We start from the raw sequence: 27856 nt of genomic DNA on the forward strand, positions 1-27856 counted from the left end.
TTGGGACTTTTTTTCATTAGGCTATTTGTTTACGTTTTAATTGTACGAATAAATCATGTATAGCCAATGACCGTTTAATTGTTATTGTTTTACTGAACAATACTGTAACTTTTGAATGATAGCTGGATAAAAATGTAAATTATGCCAGGCAGATATTTCCTCCTCTGCCACCAGAGCACAAAACAGATCTGTGCCATGCGATTCATGACTGTAATTAAAGCCTTCATATTATAGGCTATACTATATATCCTTTGTGTGATATACATTAGCCTATTTGTGGCTGGAATGCGCGAATAATCGGCAGGCCTACCGGGGAGGAGCACTTGAAAGTTGCAGGTAGACCAGAGCGCTCGTTTATTGCCACTTGCTTGAGATCACACGCTCGGAGAGAGAGAGAGAGAGAGAGAGAGAGAGAGAGAGAGAGAGAGAGAGAGACGCTGAGAGACAGTGGAGAAGAGAGAGAGAGAGAGAGAGAGAGAGAGAGAGAGAGAGAGAGAGAGAGAGAGAGAGAGAGAGAGAGAGAGAGAGAGAGAGACACGGACAAATTGAGCATTATCTTTCGAGGTGGGTCACTCAGTGAGAGCCATTTGGAGCCAGAGGCGACTCGGAGCGCGCAGTCAGACGCAGATCATCATAATAAGATCAGGAGTCAGAATCACAGAGACCAGAAGCAGAGAGCACATTGCGCCACATAGAGAGAGAGAGAGAGAAAACACTCATACACGGAAGAGAAGTGAGTGAAAGAGAGGCAGAGTGAGGGACGGACGGCAAGACGAACAGTTGAAGTTTTACTGTGCGGGATAATAATAAATACTGAAAAAAGTGAAACTCAAAGAAACCGGAAAGTGTTGGTGAAGATGCCGCGGGTAGTCCCGGACCAGAGGAGCAAGTTTGAGAATGAGGAGTTTTTCCGCAAGTTGAGCAGGGAGTGTGAGGTGAGTCAGTCGGCTGTGTTTCTACACACTGGATCCATTCTGTTAGACGGCGGAAATAAGGACAGAGAGGAAGAAGAGGCTCGTTAGAGGAGAAAAGCATGCTGGCTGGCGGGTCGAATTATGTTAAGCTTCATACTCAATTTATATACTGAATTAGTTCAGTGGTTGCTAATAATAATGTATAAATAAAACCACCCAATTCAAAAGAATGATCGTCTTCAAAAGTGCAACGAGTTTCACTTGTATCTGAAATTGAGATTTTTTTTTTTTTACACTCTGTATTCTCATTCTTCTCTTAGTTTGCTCTTTAAATATTTTTTTTGAAATTTTAACATTTATTATTATTTACTTTTTCGATGAAGAGTACAGAAACAAAGACTATGCCTTTTGCCTAAATCTAAAGTCCCGTGGCTTAACATCAAATTACAGCCTGTACTGCTGGCAATGAGCATCGCCATTCAATGTCAAACAGCCCTATCTTCTGCCCTATTATTGAGTGTTTTCTATTACAATTCAACACAGAGTAGGTTGCTATACATGATGTGAGTATATGTTTGTGGTGTTTAAGGTTTGTGTTTTCTTTTCATTGCAGATTAAATATACTGGGTTCAGGGACCGGCCCCATGAGGAGAGACAAGCTCGCTTCCAGAACGCTTGCAGGGACGGACGGTCAGAAATAGTGAGTACAAAACTAAATATAATATTTGTATTCCTTAAGTCTCCTTTATTTGTAGTGTTGATACATATCTATCTATCTATCTATCTATCTATCTATCTATCTATCTATCTATCTATCTATCTATCTAATCAATTAAACAGCACACTCGCCTCTTAACTCAGTTTTGGCTCATGTATTAAACTATTGAACTTAGAAACCATCGTCAGTAATGAGCATTAATCTCAAGGCTCACCCCATTTTAAGAGACACATGAACTGTTATTATGAGAACACTGAAATCAGTTCATGTTGTGCAGCAGTACAGCACAGACACATCACCGTGTGTGCCGATGTTCTCATGTGTCCCCCCCGCACAAGGAAGTAGACGTGCTGTCAGACACGCAGAACCACCGGGCTTAACTTCACTTACAGGCTCACGGCTTCTTCCCTCTGTATTCAGCTGCAGTCGTCGTCATCATCATCATCTCAGCTTTGTTTGGTAGAAACACATCAGCGCACGTTATCACCCAGTTTACGGTTGCAACACTCTTAGGGCTGTAATTTGGGGCCTAGACATGCTCAGCTAAAGTAAATATCACCTGTCATGTCTAATTTTGGTATATACAGTAAACATGTAGTGAAGGAAGTCGACATGCAGCGAGGGAACAGGAAGATACAAGCACTTGTATGATGTACAAGTACTATAAATACCAATGTACGCAAAATGTTTCCTCTTGAGCACCAGAAGATGAATCAGCTATTTTTAGAAGTGATTGATCTTGGTCTTTTTTTTCTGGCAATGATCTAAAACATTCTCTGAACATCTTTGGGGTTTTGGACTGTTGGTCGAAGAAAACACCTTTTGAGATGACACATCGGATTTTAGAAAAGTGTGACCGACGCTTTTCACAATTACAATTTCATTGTTCAATTGTTTTTGTGGTGATTTAGAATCTACAGCCTGTTGTGTTGGTCTGCATCTGACATCAGCAAACTAAATGCAGGACAAAGAGGATGTTTGTGCGTGACTTAAAAAAATAAACATTCTGCCCCTTAGCTCGTAGCATCTCAACGCTTTGCCCGCTGGTTGAGACACATTCTGTGTCGCTGTACTTTGTATTTAATGTGTAAAATTGAAAATAATTTAGCAAAAAAACTCTCTCAGATTATCCTTCCACCATCTTTACTCGGTTGCTTTCCTAGTATTTTATTTTAGCTGTATTTTATTTTTCTTTGTGGTAATTTCCATAATAAATGGAATCCTAAATAATCCTAAATCTGCATAGCTTGGGACTTCATGGTGACCTTCCCTCACCTTGGCCGGAGTGTAAAGGCGTCGATGGGTTAACCTGCACTTGACTCCACCTCAGGGCCGTTTGATTGACATCGAACAGCCTTCCCTGCTTTCTTCACAGCCAGCTTTTAGAAAAGTGTCCTGCAGCGGGTTGGCTTTTGAAAACTAGAGCCAATCTAAATACGGGACGTCGTCTCTATACGTGGGAAGTGGAAAGAGGAATTAAAAAGTCTGTGCAGTCCCACATAAAGAGGAACACCTGGTCACCGTGTTTCCACACTTCTCTCTCGCCGCGTCCTCAAATGCATCCGATCATCAGATGTCCAATTTTTGGACGGATGTTTTTCAAAAGCAGGAGGGCTGTAGTGAGCTCTTTTGTCTAATCAAAAGACCACAGTGTCGCAAAAGAAATATTGCATTCAAGTACCCACTATGCCATCAAAGTTGTCAGATTTGTATTTTTATCTACTGGATTATAACTTTTCATGTCAGCAGTATTTTATATTAGGTTTATTTACGCTATAACAGTGCATTCTATTTGTTATGCCCATTATAGGTTTTTAAAATCTTAATCTGTAACTAGTCTGTACAGCCAGGAGATAAATACCCTTTACGAACGCAACACACTACTCTACGTTTCCTCCACCAGTGCCACTGAACCCATGTGACCTTTTTTGTTTTCTCTCAAAAAAACTACTGCAGCATTTGTGATGATCCGTTTATAACTTTAAAGCAAGTCTAGGCATGCTCATGTTGTCATTATGCTGCTTCTTCTACTAACTTCCTATTTAACCATGTCCTCAATAAAAGGTGAAGTTAGGTGGAGAGACGACACAAACACAGCCGGGCAACTTCTGCTGTCTTAGTCATCCTCGAGGTGGGGGGGGGGGGGGGGGGGGGGGTTACATCTAGTTTTACCATCTTTTAGTGGGACATGCTGCGTCCGTCTGTCTGACTGTCTGTCCTCACCGTATTTATAAGCCTCTTCTGTGAGAATTGATGGCCACGGTTTTAATGGTTTGACGGCAGCTGTGACATCATGTCGCTGATTTATCTACGGGGCAGACGCCGCTAAAGATCTCCTGCTATTTTCATGGTCGGTGTTTACAACTATCTGACACAATGAGACTCGAACGTGTGGTCGAGGACCACTTTTTATAGACGAGACTTGAGCAGAAAACAAATAAACTGCAGGCAATTTACTAGGATCATACTAAATTATTTTGTTATGTTTATAGTCCCCCTCCAGTCCATACAGTGTTTGGTTTATACTTAGATGTTTGACCCTCACTGTGCAGAATGACCTATGTGAAGGCTGTTTTATTATTCACTTTCATCTGCGGAAGAGGGAACGTTTTCTCTGGTATCAATTGAGTTTAAGATGTGCACGTTGTGACATCAATGTACAACTTACTCCAGTGTGATGTGCAAAGCCTACACACACTGAGAAAGGACCTTTCAGGTAAATAGGATTTTTTTTTCCAATGACATGAAGGAAGAAATAGATGTAATTGAATTTATTTTTATTTTTCTTTCCGAGCAGACTAGTTTTATTGTGCCTAACAACATGTCTGGAGGGAAACTTGCTTTTGCTTGTCAACATTTGTCTCGGCCTAATTTCAGACAGACTCTCATGAAAAGTAAAACATTTAAAATCAAAAAGTGTCCGTTTCACACACTGGTAAGAGCTTTTCATTTGACATGTCAGTTGAGAGCAAATTGTTATTTACAGAACAAGCTTAAGTAAATAAATAAAAGGCCTGTTAAAAGTCACACGTGTTTTGTATTAACTTAAAGTTTTCCAGCTGCCTAAATATTTTTACTCTTCAGAGTTTTATTCTTTTTTTAAAGGTAGTGGATTTATTAACATAAATTAAACATACCTTTATGTATTCTGCATGTTATAACAGATACTGTAATTACATGGTGTCCGAAATTTTTGAATTTTCCGAAACTTTGACATTGTTTTACAATCAAAGGCTTATTTTCTACATTTTCTATGTCATGTAAAAATGCAATTTGGAAGCTGAGCTGTGTATTACTGATCTGTAGGAGTTCCTAAACAATACACACACACACACACACACACACACACACACACACACACACACACACACACACACACAGATGTGCAGCTGGAATCACAGGGCGGCTCTAAACTGTTCAGGATTGATCTGATAAATGGGACAATAATTCAAAGTAAATTATCTTCGGCTCAGCTCATTAGAGATGAGTCCCTTTCTCAAATGCTATTGATTTTCATGCTGCTCTGGTTTCCTCCCCTCTCCTCTCCCATCTCTCTCTCTCTCTCTCTTTCTCTCTGTCTGTTCACTTCCTTTTATTTAATTTCCTTTGCTCTGTTCTTCTTTGTCTTTATTCTACATCTCACTCATATTTCCTCTCTTAGTCGGACTTTCTTTACATTCACCCCGCTGCCTTTGCCCCCATCGCCCTATTTGCCTTCATTTCTCTCCCTCTCTCTCATTTCCTCTCTTTCTCTTTGCCTCCCTCTCTTTTTCTTTTCCCCTCCTTTGTCTCCCAGTTTCCCTCCATCTCTCTCCTCTCTCTGCCTCTCCTTCCCTCTTTTTTCCCCCTCCCGCAGTAGTAGGCAGCAAATGAGAATCAGATGGTTGTAATCCAATACTTCAAGTACAGCAGAAATGATGACTCGGGTCTTCTTTGAGCTCTCGTTTCTGTGTGTGTGTGTGTGTGTGTGTGTATCCATGTGTGTAATGAGAGACCTTTTTCTGTGTGTGTGTCCATGTACACAGTCATTTTCAGCTCTCTCCTCCCTTTCCTCTCTTCCACTCCCTGTTGTTCTCTCCTTCTTCTCTTTCATTCAGTTTTCTCAGATTTGACAGGGTGCATAATTCATATGCTTCCAGCTCAGTCGCAGCCCTAATTCCATTAGTATTGATCTGTTCCAGCAAACGCAACACAACATATCACACACGCACGCACGCACGCACGCACGCACGCACGCACGCACGCACACAAACACACACACACACATATACGCATAAAAACAAGACATTTTCCAACTTGATTTTCTGCCTCTCTGTAATTCATTGCTTTCTGACTGCAACAGTGAAATGCATTCTATTGATTTTCCTTTTATTTGTGTTTCTCTATGCGTGTGTGCATAATATGTGTGTGTAAGCGTGTGTGTGTGTGTGTGTGTGTGTGTGTGTGTGTGTTTATCTTGATAGGAATGTCTCCCACTAGAGCATGAAGCCATTTTACAGAAATCAAAAAATGAGGAAAGCTTCACAGTATGATGTGATTATTATGTGTGTGGAAGGAGCAGGCCATGGTTGACTTTGTGCTTTTGTTCTGAGCAGAGCGCTCGTCAGAGACACAGGACGCACGGGTTAAAGAAAGGAGAAAGAGAACAACTACAGTCTATTAAACTTAAACTCTGTCAGGCTTACACCCAAATAAGATATTTAAACTGACTCAGACATTCTACTGTTGAAACTTCTGCAAGAAGCCTCTAAAAACATCATCATCTTAAATCTGCATTAAGTTGTATTTTTGATATAAAAGGGGCACTCCTAAAATGTACTTATATAAGTTTGGGGGACTCATGAGAGAAACTGCTGTTTTGTAATCAACGAATCACTCTGAAGCCCAAAACAGCTCCATAGCGATTCTAAATCCATCTATACGAGGATTTACTGCTTCTCTCTGATCTATATCATTGTAAACTGAACCGTGTTATGGTTTGGACCGTTGGTCCATTGTAAAATTGGGCTCTGGAAATATTTGATGGATATTTTTCAGTATTTCTTTTGACTATTTAGAGAGTTGGCAGATCCATCGATAATGAAAAGAAGCCCTTAAAAGTAAGAGTAATGCTACTCAAAAGCATCCTCGTTTAGATCCTCCCCGCCCGGTTAGCACCAATGTCTGTCACACTTTTCTGTTATAAATTTGAAGTCTCCAATAAATTCGTAGCCTGCTCCCTTGCCATGAGTGAAAATAAGTGCGGGATGTCTCTTAATAAGGGATTTTCTCCTCCAGAACCACAGAAGGCAGTATACTGCTTTCTGCAGGCAGTTTAATGTTCCTCATGACAGTAAACTGACTTTGACGTGTAAAATCACTGGTGTGTCGTTTTGCCGTTCATAAAATGTCATGCTTAATGCTGAAACCATTAAATTGCGCCCTACTCTGCAGCTTTACTCGGTGCTTTTCAGACTATTTCAGCCCATTTCTTTTTTGTTTTCCAGCTGTACATTGTCTTTATTTGAACCTCACAGCTCACATCAACAAACATGCCACCATATAAAACTGTGAGCAGCTGGTTTCCCATTAAGATGCTCAGACAAGCAGCTGTTCACTACCTTTTCAGAGTGAAACAGCAAGAGCCAAAATAAACAAGAGGCAGGTGAAGCAGCTCAGGAGACTTACAAATATTTCTATCAGAAGTTGGTGGAAAACCAAAACAACAAAAAACAAAATAATGTGTGACTTGTGTAACCCTCTGTTTGCTGGATGTGCAGTTGTTTGCTAATACATTAACAACAATTTCAATAACCAGTGGTACATCACAGTCAAAAATAACTCAATGGAGATGTTGTTCTTTGTCTCTCTCCAGGCCTTTGTAGCCACAGGTACCAACCTCTCCCTGCAGTTCTTTCCTGCCAACCTGCACGGAGATCAGAGGCAGGTTCCTGCAAGGGAGTACGTCGACTTTGAGAGAGACACAGGAAAGGTAGGACAAGTGCAAGATACACAAACACGCAAATGTTCTCTCTGTTGCTCTTCACCTGTTGGTGGTCTGAGTTGCAGCATTGAGATTGGAAAAATATATATATTTTTGTTCTGATTAAGTGTGTCCAAACAACTTCTCTTATTCCAAAATCAGTTGGAGTTGAAAACATCTTTGCCATCTATCTCATGCTTTAGTCACGCGCGCTTGATTCATAACACGTATGACAATATGAAACTTTTGACAGAAAAAAAAAACAGCTTTTGGAGAAACACATGCATCTCTGTCTGCTATTTTGCTTCCAGTTCCTTTTTTTTGTTGAAAATGACAGTCCAGACTCTCACGCACAGACAGAAAACATCATGTGAATTTATGAGTGCCAATGTTGAGCAAGTCCCGGGTATTTAGTTTTGTGTACATTGACATCTAACATGTATATCCCTTATTTAAGGCAATAACCTTTGACAGAATACATGTTGATTTGTGTGTCAGGTAAACCAGTGTGTACTGGGTATTTACTGGTCTGCAGTGCCTGGTGGCTGGTAAGCATACTCTAAAATGTGGTGATCCCGATCACACAGGTGAAATCACCCGAGCCTGATCAAGAAAAGTTAAACAACTTATAGAGCTCAGAAGATGTTAGTTCTGCTGCTGTTGTCAAGGTGACATCAGCTGTACAGTGCAGTGGTGCTGCTGCTGTTGTGTTTATGTGTATGTTAATTGTCTCCCCTGGCGCAAAGCCTGGATTTTGTGTGTGTCTGTCAGAAGGCCCTCCACGGACACTGGCCAGCTGAAATGAATGCCGTGTGGCGGCTCATTAAAAATGCATTCTGGGAAATCGATGGACCTCCGTGCCCCAAGGCTGACAGACTAATCTCACACTGTTAATTATTTAACACAAGTGCCCTGATGGTTGAGAGCTGTGTGTGTGTGTGTGTGTGTGTGTGTGTGTGTGTGTGTGTGTGTATGTGTGTGTGCGTGCTTGTGTTTATGGCCGTTTTGCAGAAGAGATTTCTGATGTGGTGTGTGGCAGACAAAGGGAGAACTAGACTGTATGCATGTGTATGGCAGAGACGGAGAGTGTTGGGTTGTGTGCGTGTGCGTGTGTGTGTGTAAGACGATACCCTCTTCTTTGTCACCTCAACGGTGCTCACAGATCTATGAAGTTTTAATGAGGCTTGGGAGTCTTCAATGTAAAGCAGTTTCACAGTATTTCTGTAGAACTGGAGCCGAGCGTGCACACACGCACACGCACACACACGCACACACACACGTCTGAGGATTATGATCAAAGTGCTGACAGTCTGCTCTTTTTGCCCATATCCAAAACATGTCGTGATATACTGACAGTGACTCACAATAAGTTACTCCAGATCTGAAATGCTCTTTTCATGCAGCTCCAACGAAAGACAAACAAGTATAAAGTTTCAGTCTTTACTTTAATGTAATATTCATTCATATTCCACTTGCATGAAAAAGGACAGGTGAGTGCAGAATGTGGTTTCTCGAGTGCAATATTCAGTGAAAAGAAATATTCTTTAGAAGAAAGAGGACAACTGCACTCTGTCGTTCCAATGCAGAGCCTTTAATTGTGTACTGAGTGTACATTTTCTGCTGTGTTCCTCCACCAGGAATCCAGCTTTCATTTCATACACACAAACACAAAGAAACACACACACACACACACACACACACCACACACGCAGCCTGCCCTCCGATCCGGCTGGACCTCCCTGTAGAATACAACTGTCAGGCCGTGGCAGAGGTCTTGTGTACGTTGCAACTTCTTCTCTTAATTGCTGTCACAGCTAAGCTACACACACTCACATCTCTGATGTTTGGTGATGGTTAGTTATCTTGAAGTAGTTTTTTAATTTTTTTAATTTTTTTTTATGCTTCCACAATGTTCGGTAGAGCCTGAAAAAAATGTATCCGTTTTTTTTAAATTGTAGTATTCTTTTTCAATTAGGTTTATGTAGACCTATTTCTTTATACAACACACAAAGAAAGAGATGATTAGAGATGATTGTGTAACAGCAATACGGAGTAGCATTGAACATAAATGTGAATACCGGGGTAGAAATAATAATCAGGTCTGCTGTCTTCATGGGGAACAGGGGGAAAAATTGAAGAAGAGTTGAAAAGGAGGAGACGGTAGCTCATGAACTATAACTGGGACTGAGGCACCGGGTCACTGTTCTGGACAGGTTTTCTTTCATTCACATTCCTTCCTTTTCCCTGTTTGTTATTCTTGTGGCATTTTATATGAACATCCATGCTGCTGTCTCCCCCCCCCCCTCCCCCCCTCCCCTCCTTCAATCCTTATGTTCTTTTTTTTTACTTCCATCCTCGTTCCCACCGTACATCCCCCTCTCCTCCCTCCTTTTACCCCCCCCCCCCTCCTCCCCTCCTCCCCTCTTTCACACAATCACTCCTGTCCTCCCTCCATCCACTCCCCCCTTCCATTCCTCCCTCTCTCCCGCCTTCATTTCCAAACACAGACGGTGCCAAACCAAAAGGAAAGCACAGCCAGGTTAAACTTGGCGACTGAATATCGTGTGTGTGTGTGTGTGTGTGTGTGTGTGTGTGTGTGTGTGTGTGTGTGTGTGTGTGTGTGTGTGTGTGTGTGCGTGAAAGAGAGAGAAAGAGTGGAAGTACAGGCTCTCAGTGTCGTTGCAGGCTAATGGGAGCCAGCTGTGGACAAGGGTAATTTTAGTGTTAGCTGCTAACTTGCTAGCAAGCGTTAACCCAGTCCTAGACATGAATTATAGCATCTGCAGCTGGTTTACCAGCAGCCACTCGAAATGCAGTTTGCTCATTTTAGATTGTTTAAGTTTTATAGCTGAATCCAAACACTGGATATAACTGTTCAGATATGAACTTAACTGACTTTCCCCCTGAAATTTGTATCGTAGCCCTACATACTGATTTCTTTAGCACATCCCCTTCATCATAAGTGAGCTACATTTCCCTTTAACATATAAAGCTCTCTGTGACTTCAAGTTAACTCCCTGCCCCTCCTGTGGTTCTTCACATACATGTCCCCCTTGTTGGTAAAGGGTTTGGAGTTTGCGTGATCATTAACTCTTTAATCGCTGACCCATTTGAATGTTTTCATAATGTCAAACATTTTGCCTATTTCATTCATCCATTTCTTGTCATCCAAAGAGTTGTGTTTGTGTGAAGAAGCTGCCACGCTTCTTGTGTCCTACATGTGAATCAGATACTGGTCTTTCTTTCCGTCCTGCACTCCATCCTTTCCATTTGCCTAACCACCTCCTCTGTGTGTGTGTTTGTGTTTGTATGTATGAAAATGTAATGTATGCAGTTAACCTGGTCTTTTTTTTTTACTGGCTGTTTGAAAACCTCAGGTTTTCCAACCACCCATGAGCAGAACAAGGGTGGAGCGCTGCTGATGAAACGTGTTAAACTGATTAACATGACAGCAGCTCTGCAGGAGTTATTGGTCATTTTCATTATACTCCCATTACATTTTCACCAAAGTAACAGGGGGAAGCGGCCTCAAACTATTTTTTCGGTCATGAACACTTGGAACAGGTTGAGATTTGGTTTCGGAACTATAAAAACTGGCTCCAGTAGCGACCGGAAACTGGTGGAAAAGTCATATTTGAGCATGTGACTTTAGACGAGGTTGAAACCACATGAATTACTCGAGTTTCACCGTTGAAGGTTGTTTCTTTGTGTGCAGTTTGTGTGTGAGTCTGTGTGTGTGTGTGTGTGCAGTGAGTGTGCACTATACTCCTGCATGCTGATGAGATGGTGGCGCCAGACTGATTGCTAAGCCTTAGACACACACATATCATCGCACAACATAACACACAAACATATAAACAGTAAACAAAACCTAAGACAGAGAGAAAAGAGTGAAAAGAGGCTGAACGGTTGGACAGAGATTAGTGGTTGTAGGGAGGGGGGGGCTAAATGAGTAGCAGACGAGCGTCTGTCAGCTACATGATGGAGGGCGGACGGTCACGGAAAAGCTCAAACACACAAACCCAGGACAGAAACACATTTCTAGGGCTGTTTTCATTCTCAAACTGTTTCCTGTATGTGTATGAACACAGCGTCTCTTTGACTATTTTGTGTGCGTCCATTCTATAAAATCCAAATATAAATCCATTTGACTTCCATGTTTTAATGCAACAAATTAGCAAAAAATGCCAGAGGGATGAATACTTTAGCATTCAGCTCAAAGCACCGCTGTGTCTACAAGTGCAACCTCACTCAGCCGCTAGCGTAGCCGTAGAGTTCTGTCTTCATTAATACAATAATGACCATGACCCTTTAATGCAACAAGAAGTCTCTCCCAACTTTTATTTCCTCTATGGTCTTGAAACCTCCGTCCCCACATTAGATACCATTATTGTCCGAGCAGATAAAAATGGTTCCAGATTAATGAGTCAATAGAAAATTTGGCAAATATGGACGCAGGTGTCGGTGAACTGTGGAAATATTTTATTGTATCTGTGCAGCGCCGCAGCTACACACCTAGAAGGGATCTAAGACGTTAGCTGTATTGTACTTTTATTTTAAAAGTTTAAATTAATACAAATTGAATTAAAAAAAAGTATGGATCATATATCTGTCTATCTGAGGATGTTCCCGAATACAACTAGTTCTAAACAGTTGTGCAGTACGAGTGTTTGTAGAAGGTGAGCGCTTCCAAGACAATCAATGCTAAAGCCAGATTGTACAGTACTATGGGTGCAAGATGTTCTGGTTTACAGACAATAGCAGATTGTGATGTGGTGACTGTTCAGATACTCCCTCAGGCGTAGCACCCGTCCAGTCATCGGAAAGCACGTTCAAATCACTGTTTAAAGATGCCAGATATCTACCAGTTCAGCTGTGTGTTCACGTCTGTGTGTTTGTTCTTTTCAGTTTGAAGTACTCGGGTTTCAGGGTAAAGAGAGAGAGAAATTTGGAGACGTTCTTATTCTTAGTGATATTTTGCAACTTTGTCAGATTGCGTCTTCCAGGCAAGTTCTCCATTTATTCTGTCGATAGATCTGGTTACAGCTACTCACAGTCTGCATCCCCCCAAAATTAAAAGGTTCTTTCAGATGACAATGATTACTCTCTCTCTCTCTCTCACACACACACACACACACACACACACACACACACACACACACACACACACCCTCTAAGTTCATTTCTTATCTGACACCTCTGTTGCCCTCTAATTAAGTCATCAGCTTTAAGCCTCCAGGATTCTCCTCTGTCACATGCATAACAACATGAAGTGTGTCTGTGTGTGTGCGCGTGTGTGTGTGTGTGTGTGTGTGCGTGCGCTGTGTGTGGTGTTATGTTTCCCCATGAACGGAAGCTGTGCCACCGGTGCGTGACTTGTCAGTGACATCATCAAAGCCAGACCACTAATTGGTTCCCTCTGCTTCTGTCGCTCTGCATCCGACAGTCTGTGTGTGTGTGTGTGTGTGTGTGTGCGCGCAGTTGTGTTTTACCTCTTGTACGTCCTGAGTGATTGTTCAGTACACTTTAATAAAGCTTGTTTAATTCGGAGTCTCCTGTTAAGAGACATTAATGCACCATAAAACCTCTTCCCTCTACACACACACACTCACATACACAAACACACACAGTACCGTCACAGTCTCCTCCCACAGGGTTTCATATTTCCTGCTCCAGGCCTTAGATCAGTGACCACACCCACTCCCATAATGCACCGCAACACAGGCACAGACAGGGTCCTCTGTTTATATGCTCTTTGTGTGCGTCCCAGTGTTTTATGTTGGAACCGTGCCTTTGTGTTTGAGTGAATCGCTGCGTTAGTGCATTTACGCATACAAGGTGGAGGCAGAGAAAACGTGTGTGTGTGTGTGTGTGTGTAAGGGAAAACAGAGACGCAGGGTTTTGATAGAAAACTGTGTCGAGAGACAAGCCAGTCTGGTGTGAAATCCAGCATGTGTGTGTCAGCTCCATTTCTGTATTCTTAGTCCTCTCTTCCAGGAAGTGTCTGCTGAGCTGGACTGAAGTATGCAACACTACTCACCTGGACTGTTACGTTTGTGTGAACTTATGTTTCTGTACTTATATTGTCCAAAAGACCCTCTTTAAATATGAGTGGACGACCTGCTCCTCCTCTCCTTAATAGAACACAGACTATAGATTGAGATCAGGTGAGGGGAAAAGTTAGAGCTGGTTAGTCACGATGACCTAAGGGAAATATAAATAACAGGGATATGTTAATATTGAGTTTATCTGCAGAACTTTCACTGTCAACATGTTCTATTTATTTTACCTTTGATGTCCGCCCCAAGCAACTAAAGCATGATTATTATGATGGTAGTTTAGTTAAATACTGAAAAAGTCAATGTTGACTGGAAGCATGAGACACACAAGTGATAAAAAAAGTAAAGGATTAATTATGTCTCTCTCTCACTCTCACTCTCACTCTCACTCTCACTCTGTCTGTCTTTCTCTCTCTCTTTCTCTCTCTCTCTCCCTCCCTATGTCTGGTTTTGTAACTCTATCTGCAGCCTGTGTGTGGATTTGCATGATATTTCCATGCCTAGCTAGGAACAAACAGTGGTTTTGGGCCCTCCGGTACACCAAGAGAGAACTTTGCATGGCAATGATGCACATTATGTGTCTACAGGCAGTTAGAGACTCAGAGGGGGCTGGAGCCAACTCACAATGGAAATTCAAACTGCCAGTGAACCAGTGAACAATTACATTGCAATAGAAAACATATGACCTGACAAAGGTCTTCAGTATTTTATTTCTGAACATGAAACAACTGATAAAACTGAAAAATGAGATGCCTTGTTGCAACTAGTTTGCTTTCAGCTCAGTTGGTCCAGCAAGAGGACACAATGGACAAAACTTGATTTCTAGAGGATGACACACATCATGTGAAGTTCTTTTCACATCTGGCTCCTACTCTTTGGAAGTACACAACATATTTGACATCAGCCATGACAAGTGTCATGTGAAGTGTGTGTGTGTGTTACGCTGGGCCCACGCTAGAGGATAATTGGGCTGATTTTGGGTCTGGTTTGCTCCTATCCGACAATCGCGGGGCTGTTCCAGATTCAAGTCGGCTTTGAACAGATTATATGCCTCATGAGCCTTTAGTGTGAGGGGTTCACAGATATAATCCTAATGTTACTGACTGGATCGAAGTTTCCCAGATTGCCAATCTTAACTTGAAATCCTGTAGAATGAAAGAAACAATGATGGAATATTGAGCGCAAAGCAAGCTGACCAGAAAGCGTCACCAACCGGATGTTGCCTACTTGTGTGGCACAGAAACGCGGTTAACAACAGCACAGTAACCTCCATACAAGCCCAAAGTACAGTAATATTAGCAGAGGGAGATCAGAGAATGTATCAAAATGACTACATTTGTAATGATTACAAGTGTTACTCTCCTGTCCACCTGTGTATGAAAAGCAATAACGTTAAGTTAGCATGTAGCAGTAGCTTGCTCCAGCCCTGTTTGAGACTAACAATTAGACTTCACCTCCAGCTTGCGCTGCAAAATGTTGACGTCATGCTGATTTCGTCTTCTCAGCCATAACTTCATCCGTTTGCTGTTGTTGTTTTGCGGTGCAAATAGCACTTTGAATATCGTAGCAATGTATTCAGTTACATTTTGTCTGCTGGCACTATTTCGTCTGACCCGTGTGACAACGTTCATACTGTGAAAATCCAGATTCTCAGGGATTTTGAGTTAGTTGAAAGAGAATTTCAGAAAATGTCACTTTAAAATGTCACTATCATTCTTTTGGAGCCTTTTGTGTTCGGTTCAATGTTCAGTTTGTTCAATAAAAGAATGTTGGAAATAATTGCATTTCATTTTTTTCAGTTTACTGAAAGCAGCAGAAAGGCAGAACTTTGGTATTATGTTTATTTGTTGCAAGTAATATTGTTATCGCATATTTTCCAAGTGCAGCGTTCATAATTACAGGCTGGGAGAGCAGAATAAGAGAGAGTGATCATGCCGTTTAGAGTACCATGCTATTATACTTCTGTTGCTTTAGCAGGTGGTGTTTGTGTGTGTGTGTGTGTGTGTGTGTGTGTGTGTCAGACAATAGGTCAGTAGACGTTAGGCTGTATTCAGTGTGGGATTAGGAACAGAAGGTGAGTAACATGCTTTATCTTTACCGGCTGCTGTCACACCTGACACACACACACACACACACACACACACACACACACACACACACACACACACACACACACACACACACATACACACACACACACATACACACACACACACACACACACACACACGCACACACACTGATTACAGCGTCACACTCCTCTCCCTCATTGTCTCTTTCCCTCCCTCTCTCTTTCTTTGCTATTCATTTGTCTATTGCTCTCTTTATTGATATAGCCGCAGGATTTGTATCTGTGTCACAACCCTTAACATGAATTACAGTACTTTAATGTACTTTACATGTTAGACGATGAATCCACAAAGATGACTGTCAATAATTCTCCTGTACTTCTGCTGTTGAAATAGTCTAAATTCAAAATATAGAAATCACCAAAAGATCTCTAGAAATGCAGATGACTTTCTCTCTCTCTCTCTCTCTCTCTCTCTCTCTCTCTCTCACTCTCTCCTTCGTTATCTCTACCTCTTTTTTACCTTTTCTTTTATTCCAGCCTAGTGTCCTTGCTGGAGTCATGTTCAGTATTAGGGTTATTGTGTTTTTGTTGTGGACTGTGAAAGAGGCATTGTGTGTCCGTGTGTGTGTTTGCGTGTGTGTTTGCGTGTGTGTCCGCGTGTGTGTCCGCGTGTGTGTTTGCGTTTGTGTTTGCGTGCCAGCCAGTATGTTGTGGAGCAGGAGCACGAATCAGGAATGATTTATGTGATATGAACTTAAGTGCCATATTGTCCTGGCAGCTATCCTAATGCTGTTTTTTCTCCTTTTTTTCATTTCAATTTTCTAATCTAAGACAAGAAAAGGAGAGGATGATGAGGTGGTGGTATTTGATGACATTTGATACAAGAAAGAAAGAAAAAGAGTGAGAGAGAATGAGTTGTCTGTGACTGGCTGCTGACTCAGACACACACACACACAAGTTTATTGTGTGAATAACACACACACACCAGAGTTGCTAGAGTTGCTAGAGCTCATCTTTAATCTAAACTATCCACACACACACACACACACACTGATGTTGGCTGTTTGAAAGTAACGCACAGACTCCCAGACGCTCTGACAGTCATTGATGTAACATTCTTGTAGATAATAACTAGATAATTACTGCAATAAATCAGACATACTCTAAAGAAAGGGAGTCAGTGATAGTCATGGTGAAGGAGGAATTAAAAGAGGCCTGATTAGATCTTTGTCCTGTTTATTTCAATGTGTTTATTTAAGGGTGTGTGTGTCTGTTTGTTTGCGTGCATGTGCGTGGGAGAGAGAGAGAGACTGCACAACTCACGAGGCTGAAAACAGAGGTGCCTATTGTGTTCACACACCTCGTGGGCACTGGTCTGTGTGTGTGTGTGTGTGTGCGTGTGTGTAGCGTGTTGTCCTGACTAGATGGTTGGCACCAGGCTGAATGAGAGGCACTATGCCAACACATCCCTCTACATCTGCGTCACACACTGTCTGACATCACACACACACACACACACGCGCGCGCACACACAGCGTAGGAAGCACTTACAGTAGCTTGGAGAAGTCGAGATCAAAAAGGAGAGATTTGCTCGCCGGCTGAAGGCTGGCTGAATCAGTGTGTTCAGGTGTTTGCTCAGAAGTTGTGTTGGTTTAAAATGTAAGAAAATAAGAAAGTTGTGCTCATGATTCAGAAATGCAGACATTCACCAGTGAATGACCTCAAACATGATACACAGTGAATCACAAGGCTGCAGCTGGTTGCTGTTGTCAAGTACATTATTTGCAACTGCCAAAAAAGTATCTTTTTAGAAACATAAACTACTGTTTTGCATTTGGGACTTCATCTTCAACTTCATCCTTTCAAAGGACTTTGACCCCAGGAGGTGACTTATCTTAAACAATAAGTACTTCAGATGAGGTTAAAAACACGAAAACCACCTGAATTGAAGTCATGACATTTTGCAATATGCTCATCCCATCTCAGAAATATGTGATGCAGAGAACTGTCCACACAAATGTAATCTAAACATTCAAGGCTAGTACTGGATTGCATTCAGAACTGTACAAATGGGTAATAATTTAACAGGAAAAAACAACATTAAGTATCTTGAAGTGTCACCGTGAGCCTCCTGAACAGCTTCAGTGCGTGATGCAAACAAAGCTGGATTTGAAATGTGGAATGAAATGCATTCAGCACGTTTGCTGGAGCTCAGTGAAACTCACCATGTGTTTTAGTGAGCAGCACTGAAGCTGAACATGACTTTTGTTTGTTTACAAGCAAACTCCACATATTATTTTAATAATATTGCCAATGCATCATAATATTTTATAAGATTACCATATGTTTTTATGTACACATGTGTTTCCAAATGTTTAAAATCTTAATCTGCAAAGTAACCATGAGCTATGACTGTCATAATAAATGTTGTGGAGTAGTTTATCTTCATGTCCAGATGTTTTTAACCTCTTTAGAAATCATCTCAAAATGCAACAGAATGACGACCACTGCAATGTTGCCTGCTCATCATTCGTATCGCAGGCAGATAAATACAAATCAGTACAGCACAAGTTTTCCCACAAGGTTTGTTAGACCTACAGTAAAGAGCTGCTGTACTAAACTTGGACTTGGTTTAGAGTCTGAATTTCCAGCGCATTTCATGCTGCTTCCTTTTCTTATTCACAGTGTGCAGCAGTGTATGAGCGTGTGTGTGTGCGTTAGTAAATGGATGTGGGGGTTGACATGGTTCTCTCTCAGAGGAAGTCTGTGGTTGGGCCGTTTCTACATATTTTCCCCTCACACACACACACACACACACACACACACACACACACACACACACACACACACACACACACACACACACACACACACACACACACACAGACGTTTTTCCCTGTCAAGCCAAATGAAGCTTTCTTTTAAAAGCACCATGCAGCCCCACAGATGTGGAAGCCATCTTTCTCTCTCTCTCTCTCTCTCTCTCTCTCTCTCTCTCTCTCTCTCTCTCTCCCCCTAACACACTCACACAGAAAAACATTCACTCGAATAAACACAAAAACCCACAGTCACAGGAGTGCGGTCTCCCCTGCAACCCCGGTGCATTGTGGGTAGCTGTGGTAAAAGAGGTCCCTGTGAGAGTCTGTCCAAAAATAGCCAGTGTAAAAATGCAGGAACGTGGAGCTTGCCCAGCGTCCCACAGAAAAATCCTGTCATCACTTCGTATGTGTGCATTTTGGGAGTGTTTTGGATTTATTTTATTTATTCCTAAATACTCAGATAAAAATACCACTTAAACACTTTCTACCCTGGGAAAAAAAAGAGACTGTCTGTGTTTCACTGTTGTCTCTTACTCATGGAAATTAGTGCCGTGGGAAAGAGGAAGTATATATATATATATATATATATATAATAAAAGCAAAACACACGTTTATTGTATCCTGCTTTAGCAAGCTTTTGTTCACATTTATGGCTGAAAGACAAGTCCTTACAGCCCTGTGTGAAAGCTATAGCCTTTGGATAGGTGTTTGTGTGTATATTTTCATCACTCAGCAGATATGGAGCAACATAAGCATTCGTTTGGATTGGGTTTCTGGCCACCTGAAAAAATGTTTCTCTAATATTCTTTTAGCTCTGTTTTTGGTCTCCACCAACTGAGGGAAATATCTGGCTCTTCAGCTGCCAAATGCTTAAAAAGGCCTACTGTGCTTATCCGAGTGCCCGAGGAAGAGAAAGGGGTTAATAGAACACAAGTAAAAACGTATAATCCCTTTATTATCACGGCTCATTCTTCCACTTCCCTGCTCTCCCTCTCACAGATAGACAAAATAGACAACACAAGGTCAAACAAGACAGACGAAATGATTTGTGGGCAGCCTGCTGATATGTTTTGTACCTTATTTGTTATTATCAGGCTTAACTGAAGACCCGTGAGAACTGAAGCAACATGGCATTTACTTGTCATAAACAAATGAGGTCATTATCCCAGAATAAAATGCCACAAAGTCATATTTGTCTGCCAGTGTGTGAATACATCCATTGAGTAAGTCACAAACTCTGGGCACGGACCATATAGATTTACGCACACACACACGCACGCACACGCACACACGCACGCACAAATGACGAAAAGAAGAAAATGTTTTTTGGCATATATTTGTTTTGAATAACTTTGTGTCCATTTAGTCCAATACAAATGCTTACTTTTCCACTTAAACGGGACTGACATGTATGGTTACACACACTCATGGAAACACACTAACCTCAACTGATTCCACTCATGAACACATATGTAAATGCACCTCAATGTGTGTGTGTGTGTGTGTGTGTGTGTGTGTATGTGTGTGTGATTTACTCGTCCAACACCCAATTGTACTGGAGAGGCTTTGACGTAGATGGTGGTTTTTGCTCTTTCACAGCAGTAATGGGAGTGGAGGTGGGACGGACACCATCAGCCAAACACTGAGCTTTTTATTATTCTGGAAAAACAGCTGACTGTTTTGGATTTAAGAATTTAAATTGTGTATGTAACTCGAGGTCATATTACTTTGTTGTTATTGGAAAAAGACACAGAGAATCATTCTTGTTTAGTTCTGTAAAAACATCAGATCTCAGTCCTCTTCTCCTGTGTTCATCATCTTTCATGTAGCTTTAACACCTTAGTTATACTAATGAAGAGTTCATCGGGGTTTTTTCAGGGTTTCAACATTAGCAGCAGAGGAACTTAAAAGAACTCTCTCTCCCCCACCAGGTCTATTTGAAGGCTCCCATGATTTTGAACGGTGTGTGTGTGATGTGGAGAGGCTGGATCGACCTACAGAGGCTGGATGGCATGGGATACCTGGAGTATGATGAAGAGAGGGCGCAGGTAACACAACACATGTAGACAGAGAGATGTATTGTCTTTGCCTTGTTCAAACTAAACTCAGCCTCTATCGGTCTGTGTGTGTGTGTGTGTGTGTGTGTGTGTGTGTACAGCAGGAGGACGCTTTGGCCCAGGCAGCGTTTGAAGAGACTCGACGCAGAACCCGAGACTTTGAAGACAGAGACCGATCACACAGAGAGGATCTAGAGGTGAGAGGGCCCTGTGAAGGTGGTTTTTATAGAGGACCGACGTTGGTCTGCCATCTCAAAGAGAAGCGGGCCGTTACTGGACAGTGTATCTCCAACTGTAACTGGACAAATCTGCTTCCTCTTGAGACCAACTTAAAAGCAAAGCCAGCCTAAATGTCAGATCCAGATTCTAGTCTGGATAAACATGTTGTGCCATTTGTTCACAACAATCTGTGAACTATGAGTTATAACTGTGAACCACAGTTCACAGACAAACAATATTGGGACTTTCCACCCTCCTGACTCTCACCAACCATTAAGAGTAACTTAATACCAAACTGAAATGCATTGTTTCACTTCAAGTCTGTTGCACCTCTCACCACAACCATCATCGTTGTTGGGTGTGCACCATTGCACCTGTAAGCACACCCAAAAGTGATGATTCGGTGGCTACACCCTGAGTACACATCTGCATCATCCACAGCTCATCAAAACCAAGAATTCCAACTGCCATTAAGTTACATTGTGAAGTAAGCACCGTAAATAAGAACTCAAATTCAATTCATTCAGGAACTGATTTTGACAATAATTTGTGAGACATTTCCACAACGTGTATTTTTCAGTTTGAGAATGGGAAGCGAAGACAACAGACGTTCAAGCAGGCAGCTCATTTATCCGGCTCATGTTGACGTCAGAGTGAAGCTGTTAGTTATCTACTTGTGCAGCTGATTTGAAAATGAGCAAAGTGAAGTTTTTCTAATTTGCAGGCTGGCTTTGCTAGGCTAGACCCAACTGGAAATTTGATTTACAAATTCATAACTCTAAAGCAAGCTGCATTTAGCATGCTAACAGTACAATTTATACTGTCTCGCTTGCAAACATTCAGAACATAATTTGGCACTCTACAATGATGAATGTAAGTACAATTAAGAGTAACAGGAAACGTATAGATACTTGTTTTGTTTAATGCTTTCAGCAAAAGTGCCCTTAATTTGTTCTATATTTGCCATAATACGGTATTTGTAGTCTATATTGATGGGTGTGTTTAGTGAAGACTAAACACTGTTTCATCAGAGCCACAGAGTCAAATTTACAGTTGGGTTTTCTTTGCTTAGCGCTTGGGGTGGCTTCGGGTTGTGTGACGTGTGGTTGTGTGCTTTTACATATTTGTATTGAAATTCTTTTTTTTTTTACAGTTTGAATGATAGGTTTAGTGCATGATCAGTTTGACAATAAATCTAATCTGATAATTGATTTGATTTGATATTATTGAACTATTGAATGACTGATTCAGTTTTGTCAGGTGTCCCAAAAGCCTCTGAAGGGAACGTAGTTGATTTACTTTGTGCAACAGATCACAGGAAAAACAAGACCGTAATGATACAGCCAATTTAAAAAATACAAATTACAAAAATGTAAATTGTTGTGAGATCTGATCAATTGAGTTGTGTTCATTGAATTATCAACATGTCAGATTCACAAATGTATACACTGTCAGTTTGAATGTTGTGACCGTCTTAAACTTGAGACAAACTCACTTTCCCAGCAAGGCTTTGGGGAGATCGATCCTTCCTAAGTTGACGAACTTACGAATGAACCCCAAATTGTTTATTTTTTAGGACCCTGTGGTTTCTAAAATCTGGGACTGATGACACACAGACAGCCAGCAGAAAAGAACAGGGTCTGTGTCCTTCATTTCTCACCATCTATCACACTGTCATGCACTAAACCACCCTGTCTGTGTGTGCATATGTGTGTGGTTGTGTGCGTGCAACTATGTGTGTGTCCAAATGATTGATATACGTATGTGCATTCCTGTGTTTGTCCATTATTTTCTGTGTGTGACCACCGGCATCTGCTTTTATTTTTATTTGAATGTATGTGTGTGTTCTTCGTGTGTCTGTTGTTCATGAATATGCATGCACTTCTAACACATTTTATGACTATCTGATCCTGCTTGTTTCATGCTTCTGTGGCGTCAGAGATAGAAACGGCAAGATGTAACCATTTCATATAGTTTGCACACACACACACACACACACACACACACACACACACACACACACACACACACACATCATCATCATCATCATCATCAGCAAGACCTACCACAGCTTTGGAGCATATGGCCCGGCACAAATTAGAGAGAAGGGAAAGGCAGGAACTCGGCACATGAAGAGAACTGAAGGGTTAGAAAGGAGAAGGTCATCTTTCATCTGACTGATCTCATGTTTCCTCCCTGAGGCTCTGGGGGGAAAAAGAAAACCTGTGTCTCCTGCTGAATCAATACAAATACTATCTATCCCTACCCCCTAAAAAAAAACACACTGTAAAAAAAAGAAAGGCATTCGATTTGGCACTGATAATCATTAAGTAGAAAAATGGAGACTTTGTCCCACTTTGGGTTACATTCTGATCCCGTTGCAGGCTGCTTCCCCCTGCTTCAAGTTGTTTTGTGCTTCCGGTTTTTATGCAAAACTAAGTGAACAAGCTGCTGATTGTAGTTTTAATACTTAATGTATAAATATGAGCAGGGTGTCAATTTTCTCATCCAACTGGACATTTCTCAAAACTTATAACTAATCCTTTAAAAGAACAAGTTTATATATGTTTATATGGTGGCTAAGAGCAAATAGGAACGAGCTGAAAAACATGGATGCTGTTTTAGTATGTCGTGCATTTTTATGTTGCTGGAGCTGCATTTCGGAGCAATTTCTCTGTGGCCCTCAAACATTTAGTTTTTCTCTCTGCCACCATGTGCTCTCTTTATCAAACACATTCCTTTGCGTGCAGTTCACTCCCTGACCTTTCTGACGAATGCACACAATCCAAACACCAAAGAAGCCACACTTCTTTCACCAAATTTGTGGACCAACTTGTGGCTCTAAAGAAGTGTTTCTTATGCCGTATACATTTTACAATATAATAAACAAACTGCACAGTTCTTAACAATTCGTGTCCCCTTCATGGCCCTGGACATGTGTCCCTTAAATGGGTGTAAAAAACATGGCTATAGTGTTATGTATGTATGTTATATCTGCATTAAATTTTCGTCCCATTTTCAGTATACGTGTCGAGGGAAGTTCTTCAAATTTGTAACAAACGTCCACCTAGACAAAGATAAACTGACTCGATTTTGGTGGTCATGGGTCAGTGTGACAGTGTGACATCACGCACACATGTCTTCTAGGATAACATTATGAAGTGATGACATTTTGGCCAGACAGGGATGTAAATTGCTGGTTGGTGGAGAGATATAACACGAGGCTGTGATTCTAGGTCTATATGCTTTGAAGACTTTCGATTTTGCTTTCGTTCTTGTTATTTATTTGTTGTTATTTTGTTATGTGCAGTAATGCCTTCTCTAGAGTGTGTGTAGGGTGCAGAAAAAGAATAGTGGGTGGAAAAGTCTAATGTTGGAGTAAGGGATCATTTAGTTTCATAACGTACAATGTTAGAGTTAAGATTGTTGTCACTGTGGGATATTGCAGCTCCAAGCTATTTCTCTGGGTGTGACTGACGGTCATTGCCGAATAGCGGCACAGATTCAGCCTCTGCATTACTGTGGTCTGAACTCCACCTCTCCCTCCGTCTCTCTTTGTCTCTAGCTGCTGATTTATTTATCCGTCTGTAGTTCTTCTGTCTGTCAGATAGAGAAACAAAGACATAAGTCACTAAATGTTTGTGCTCTTTGTAAAGTCTAATGAAATGATTCCTCCTATATTTAGTGTCTATATTTGTAAAACATACATTTTGATTTCGCCTGTTATAAATCAATAATAGATGATCAGGCAGAGAAGCAGCAATGCAGAAGGAAGAGAGAGAGAGAGTGAGAGAGAGAGAGAGAGAGAGCGAGAGAGAGAGAGAGAGGAGTTAAGTAAGGCAAGGCATGGGATAAAGGTGCTGGCTAAATGTAGACTTAATGTAGTTAAGTCATACATTTATCATGCAATTTTTAAAAATACAATTTCAGTATAAGTTGCATCTCAAGGTGGCACACCATGTATGATATTTAGACTGGAGTCGATACAAATGGTTTTCCCCATCTAAAAATGTAACATTTTCAAGACACAATCTCAATCTGAGAAACATGAAGAGGACATTACTTGAACCATAAAATATCTCACTGAAAGTCAGAATAAGATTGATTTTTAAGTTTATCAGTGATGACTTGCTATATGTTCAACAAAGATTAGACTTTGCTGTTGGGGACAGTTGACTTTCAAACTTCCAATTTGTTTGGCTTGTGTACGTTTTATTACAGTAAAGCTCAGCAGAACCACAGGGAAGCCTTTTTGTTCACTGGGTGTTCACAAACACCCCTGAAGTCTTGTCATTTTGGCAGATACAGCATTTTTCATCCAAAAGAAGTGAAATTCCAGTCATTCAAGGTCAGACGGTACCTGCCAGGATGATGGATGAGGAAGGGATTGATCTGGAAGAAGTGTGCCTTTGAAGCACACACTATCTCTCTCTCACACACTCACACACACACACACACACAAATACACACACACACACACACACACACACACACACACACACACACACACACACACACACACACACACACACACACACTTCTCCAAGTGCTCAACAGAATGAGATTTGGTGGTGAATGATGAGCTGGCACTGAAAGCATTAATATATCATTAGTATTGATTGCCATCAGACCCCCTGCTTTGACTCTCACACACACACACACACACACACACACACACACACACACACACACACACACACACACACACACATTCAGATACTGTACAGTCACATGTGCACAATCTCGCAGATATAGCAAATCTCTAAGTTCGTCACTTCACAAGCAAACACACACTCCTCTCCAGTATTGAGTTGTGGTTAAGCAGCCTATAGTGGCCCAGCAGGCTTCCATCTGTGTGTAGATCAATACAGAAAGCTCTCCTGCCCTTATGATTAGCAAAGGCCACTCCCTTCTACAAACACTACACGACAGCCGAGATGCAGCAGCAACAGTGAGAACAGTGGATATTTTTGTTCCTTCCTTCACCTCGTAAACTCGGAGCCCTCAGCGTTCATATTCACATCTCTACAGGCTGGCTTTTGTAGAATTTGTCCATCATCTAAATCCAAACACTTAATGTTAACTGATGTGGTAGATTTTAAACAGATAACCAAGTGTTTAGGTGATTGATATATTTTTTTACGTTGTCTTTGATTTATACACTCTAGTTTCCGCTGAGCTAATGCGGCTCATAATGAACACACGTGAAGTGAAACATAAGTAGAATGTTCTCACAGCAGACATTTTGACATTTCAAACACAGGTGTAAGAAGTCACGTGACTAACTGTTGCAGGCCATTGCAATAACTGCTGGAGCGGACTGTTAATGTTATTTGTTCCACCTGTGCTTCTCCTGCTATCACAAGTCAAAATGTCTGCTGTAATATGAATCAGATTCATTTGGGAACGATGAAGAAAAAGAGTGCGTTGATGCTTTTTGTTTGTTTGCTTTTCTTCTTTTCAACTTCCAAATTGGGACATGATAGCACTGCATCATACCATGTAAACCATTTGGTAAAATAACAAATAACAAAACTCAGTTACCCACACATAGAGCTCACATTGAAATGAATTTGGCAATTCTGCAAGACCCATAATTCAATTAAGAGTCCAGTTCATTGTGGCTCCACAAGTCCTAATTATATTTATCTGATAGCAGCAGTTTTGATAAAGCAACAGAAAGCTTCCCAGAGGAGACTGGAGTCAGTCTGGCTGTTAGAAGTCAAAATGGTAGTATGACATACTGTATGTGTGTGTGAGTGTGTGTGTATGTTGCTATTATGGTGAGTCATTGAGATGACACAAACTACATTCCAGTTGAACTAAGCGACCCCTTTACTATCTCCGTCTGCATTTCTGTCTGCTCTGCTCTCTGCCTCACCTCTCCTCACACCGTATCACCTCCCTCTCCTTTCTCCCCCCCCCCTCTCCATTCCCCTCAGCTATCACTGAAGTGTAAACATCTAACCACAAGTATTTTTTCTTTTTTTTTTACATCAGGAGCAGGTCATGCCACGGGCTCACAAACACACCCAGTCATGAAATATATTTAAAAGTCTTGTCATACTGATGACTCCTAATGATGACCGAATGATCCACTTGCTGTGTGTGTGTGTGTGTGTATTTATCTGTGTCTGCCAGTGTATCTGTCCGTCTGCCTGTCCGTCTGCCAGCCACCTTGACTAAAATATCAGTGAAGTGTATAAACAGCAGCGCTGAGCCTTGTCATCGCAGAGTTCTCTGGCCTCCTCTAGGGACGGTTTGTGGAACTGCAACTCTTGTTTTGTTAATAGTTGTAATAATTAATTTAGTGCAGTTGTTCTCACATTTGGGTCCTTGTCGGTTACCTTTCATAACCTTGGAGCTAACATTTTATTTTGACTCACCTATATCATTTATGAGCAGTTAGTGAACAAGGAATAATTGGTTTATAACACACTATAGAGTTGTGGTAAGAAGATATATGGCCAGTTTTACCTGTTTATTTTGTCAATAATTGAACTGCTCCTATAAAGGATTCATAACTGGGGATTAAACAGTTGATACTTCATAACACAGTAAAATATAGTTGTAATCTTTTATGATTATGTGTTTATAGATAGTAAAGTGTTACCATACGTCTTTACACCTGTTAATTGTACTTAATTTATTGTCTCTTTGTCCCTTTCTTGCTATCTTTCACATGTCCCTCTTCCTGCCTTCTCTCTCTATCACTCTCTCTCCTTTCCTCCCCTCTCTTCTCCCCCTTCTTTCATCCTTCCATCCCTCTCTCTCCCCAGTCCAGGCGACAGCAGGACCCCAGCCCTGGCTCAAACATGGCCAACGCTGACGTGGAACACAAGATGCGCTGAGGAGGAAGGGGATGAGGAAGTAGTGAAAAGAGGAAGAAGAGAAAAACAGGGCTGGCTGTCCATTCACTTTCAATACAGTCAACTGATAAAAAGTCAACTGAAACTGCAATTGTTGACCAATTGTTCACTATTATTTCCTAAAAGGTTTGATATGATCGATTTCAGTCGCCAAAGATTTTTGACATA

General features: G+C 41.3%; 1 protein-coding gene across 5 annotated transcripts; it reads left to right on the forward strand.

Moving 5' to 3' along the window:
* The first annotated feature begins 514 nt into the window (after positions 1-514).
* On the forward strand, positions 515-27819 carry cbfb (core-binding factor subunit beta). 5 transcript variants are annotated; one of them, XM_079163790.1, is made up of 7 exons: positions 515-935; positions 1528-1614; positions 7487-7603; positions 20475-20591; positions 20702-20797; positions 22396-22457; positions 27604-27727. In XM_079163790.1, exons 1-6 carry the CDS (start codon positions 858-860, stop codon positions 22423-22425), a joined length of 525 nt encoding a protein of 174 aa, XP_079019916.1. In that variant the 5' UTR covers positions 515-857; the 3' UTR covers positions 22426-22457; positions 27604-27727. The 5 variants fall into 5 exon arrangements, with proteins under 5 accessions (XP_079019916.1, XP_079019917.1, XP_079019913.1 ...); XM_079163791.1 differs by having other exon boundaries at positions 27599-27681; XM_079163787.1 differs by lacking the exon at positions 22396-22457 and having other exon boundaries at positions 27599-27819.
* Positions 27820-27856: the final 37 nt, after the last annotated feature.

Source organism: Pholis gunnellus, assembly GCF_910591455.1.
Source record: "Pholis gunnellus genome assembly, chromosome: 7".
Lineage (NCBI taxonomy): Eukaryota > Metazoa > Chordata > Actinopteri > Perciformes > Pholidae > Pholis > Pholis gunnellus.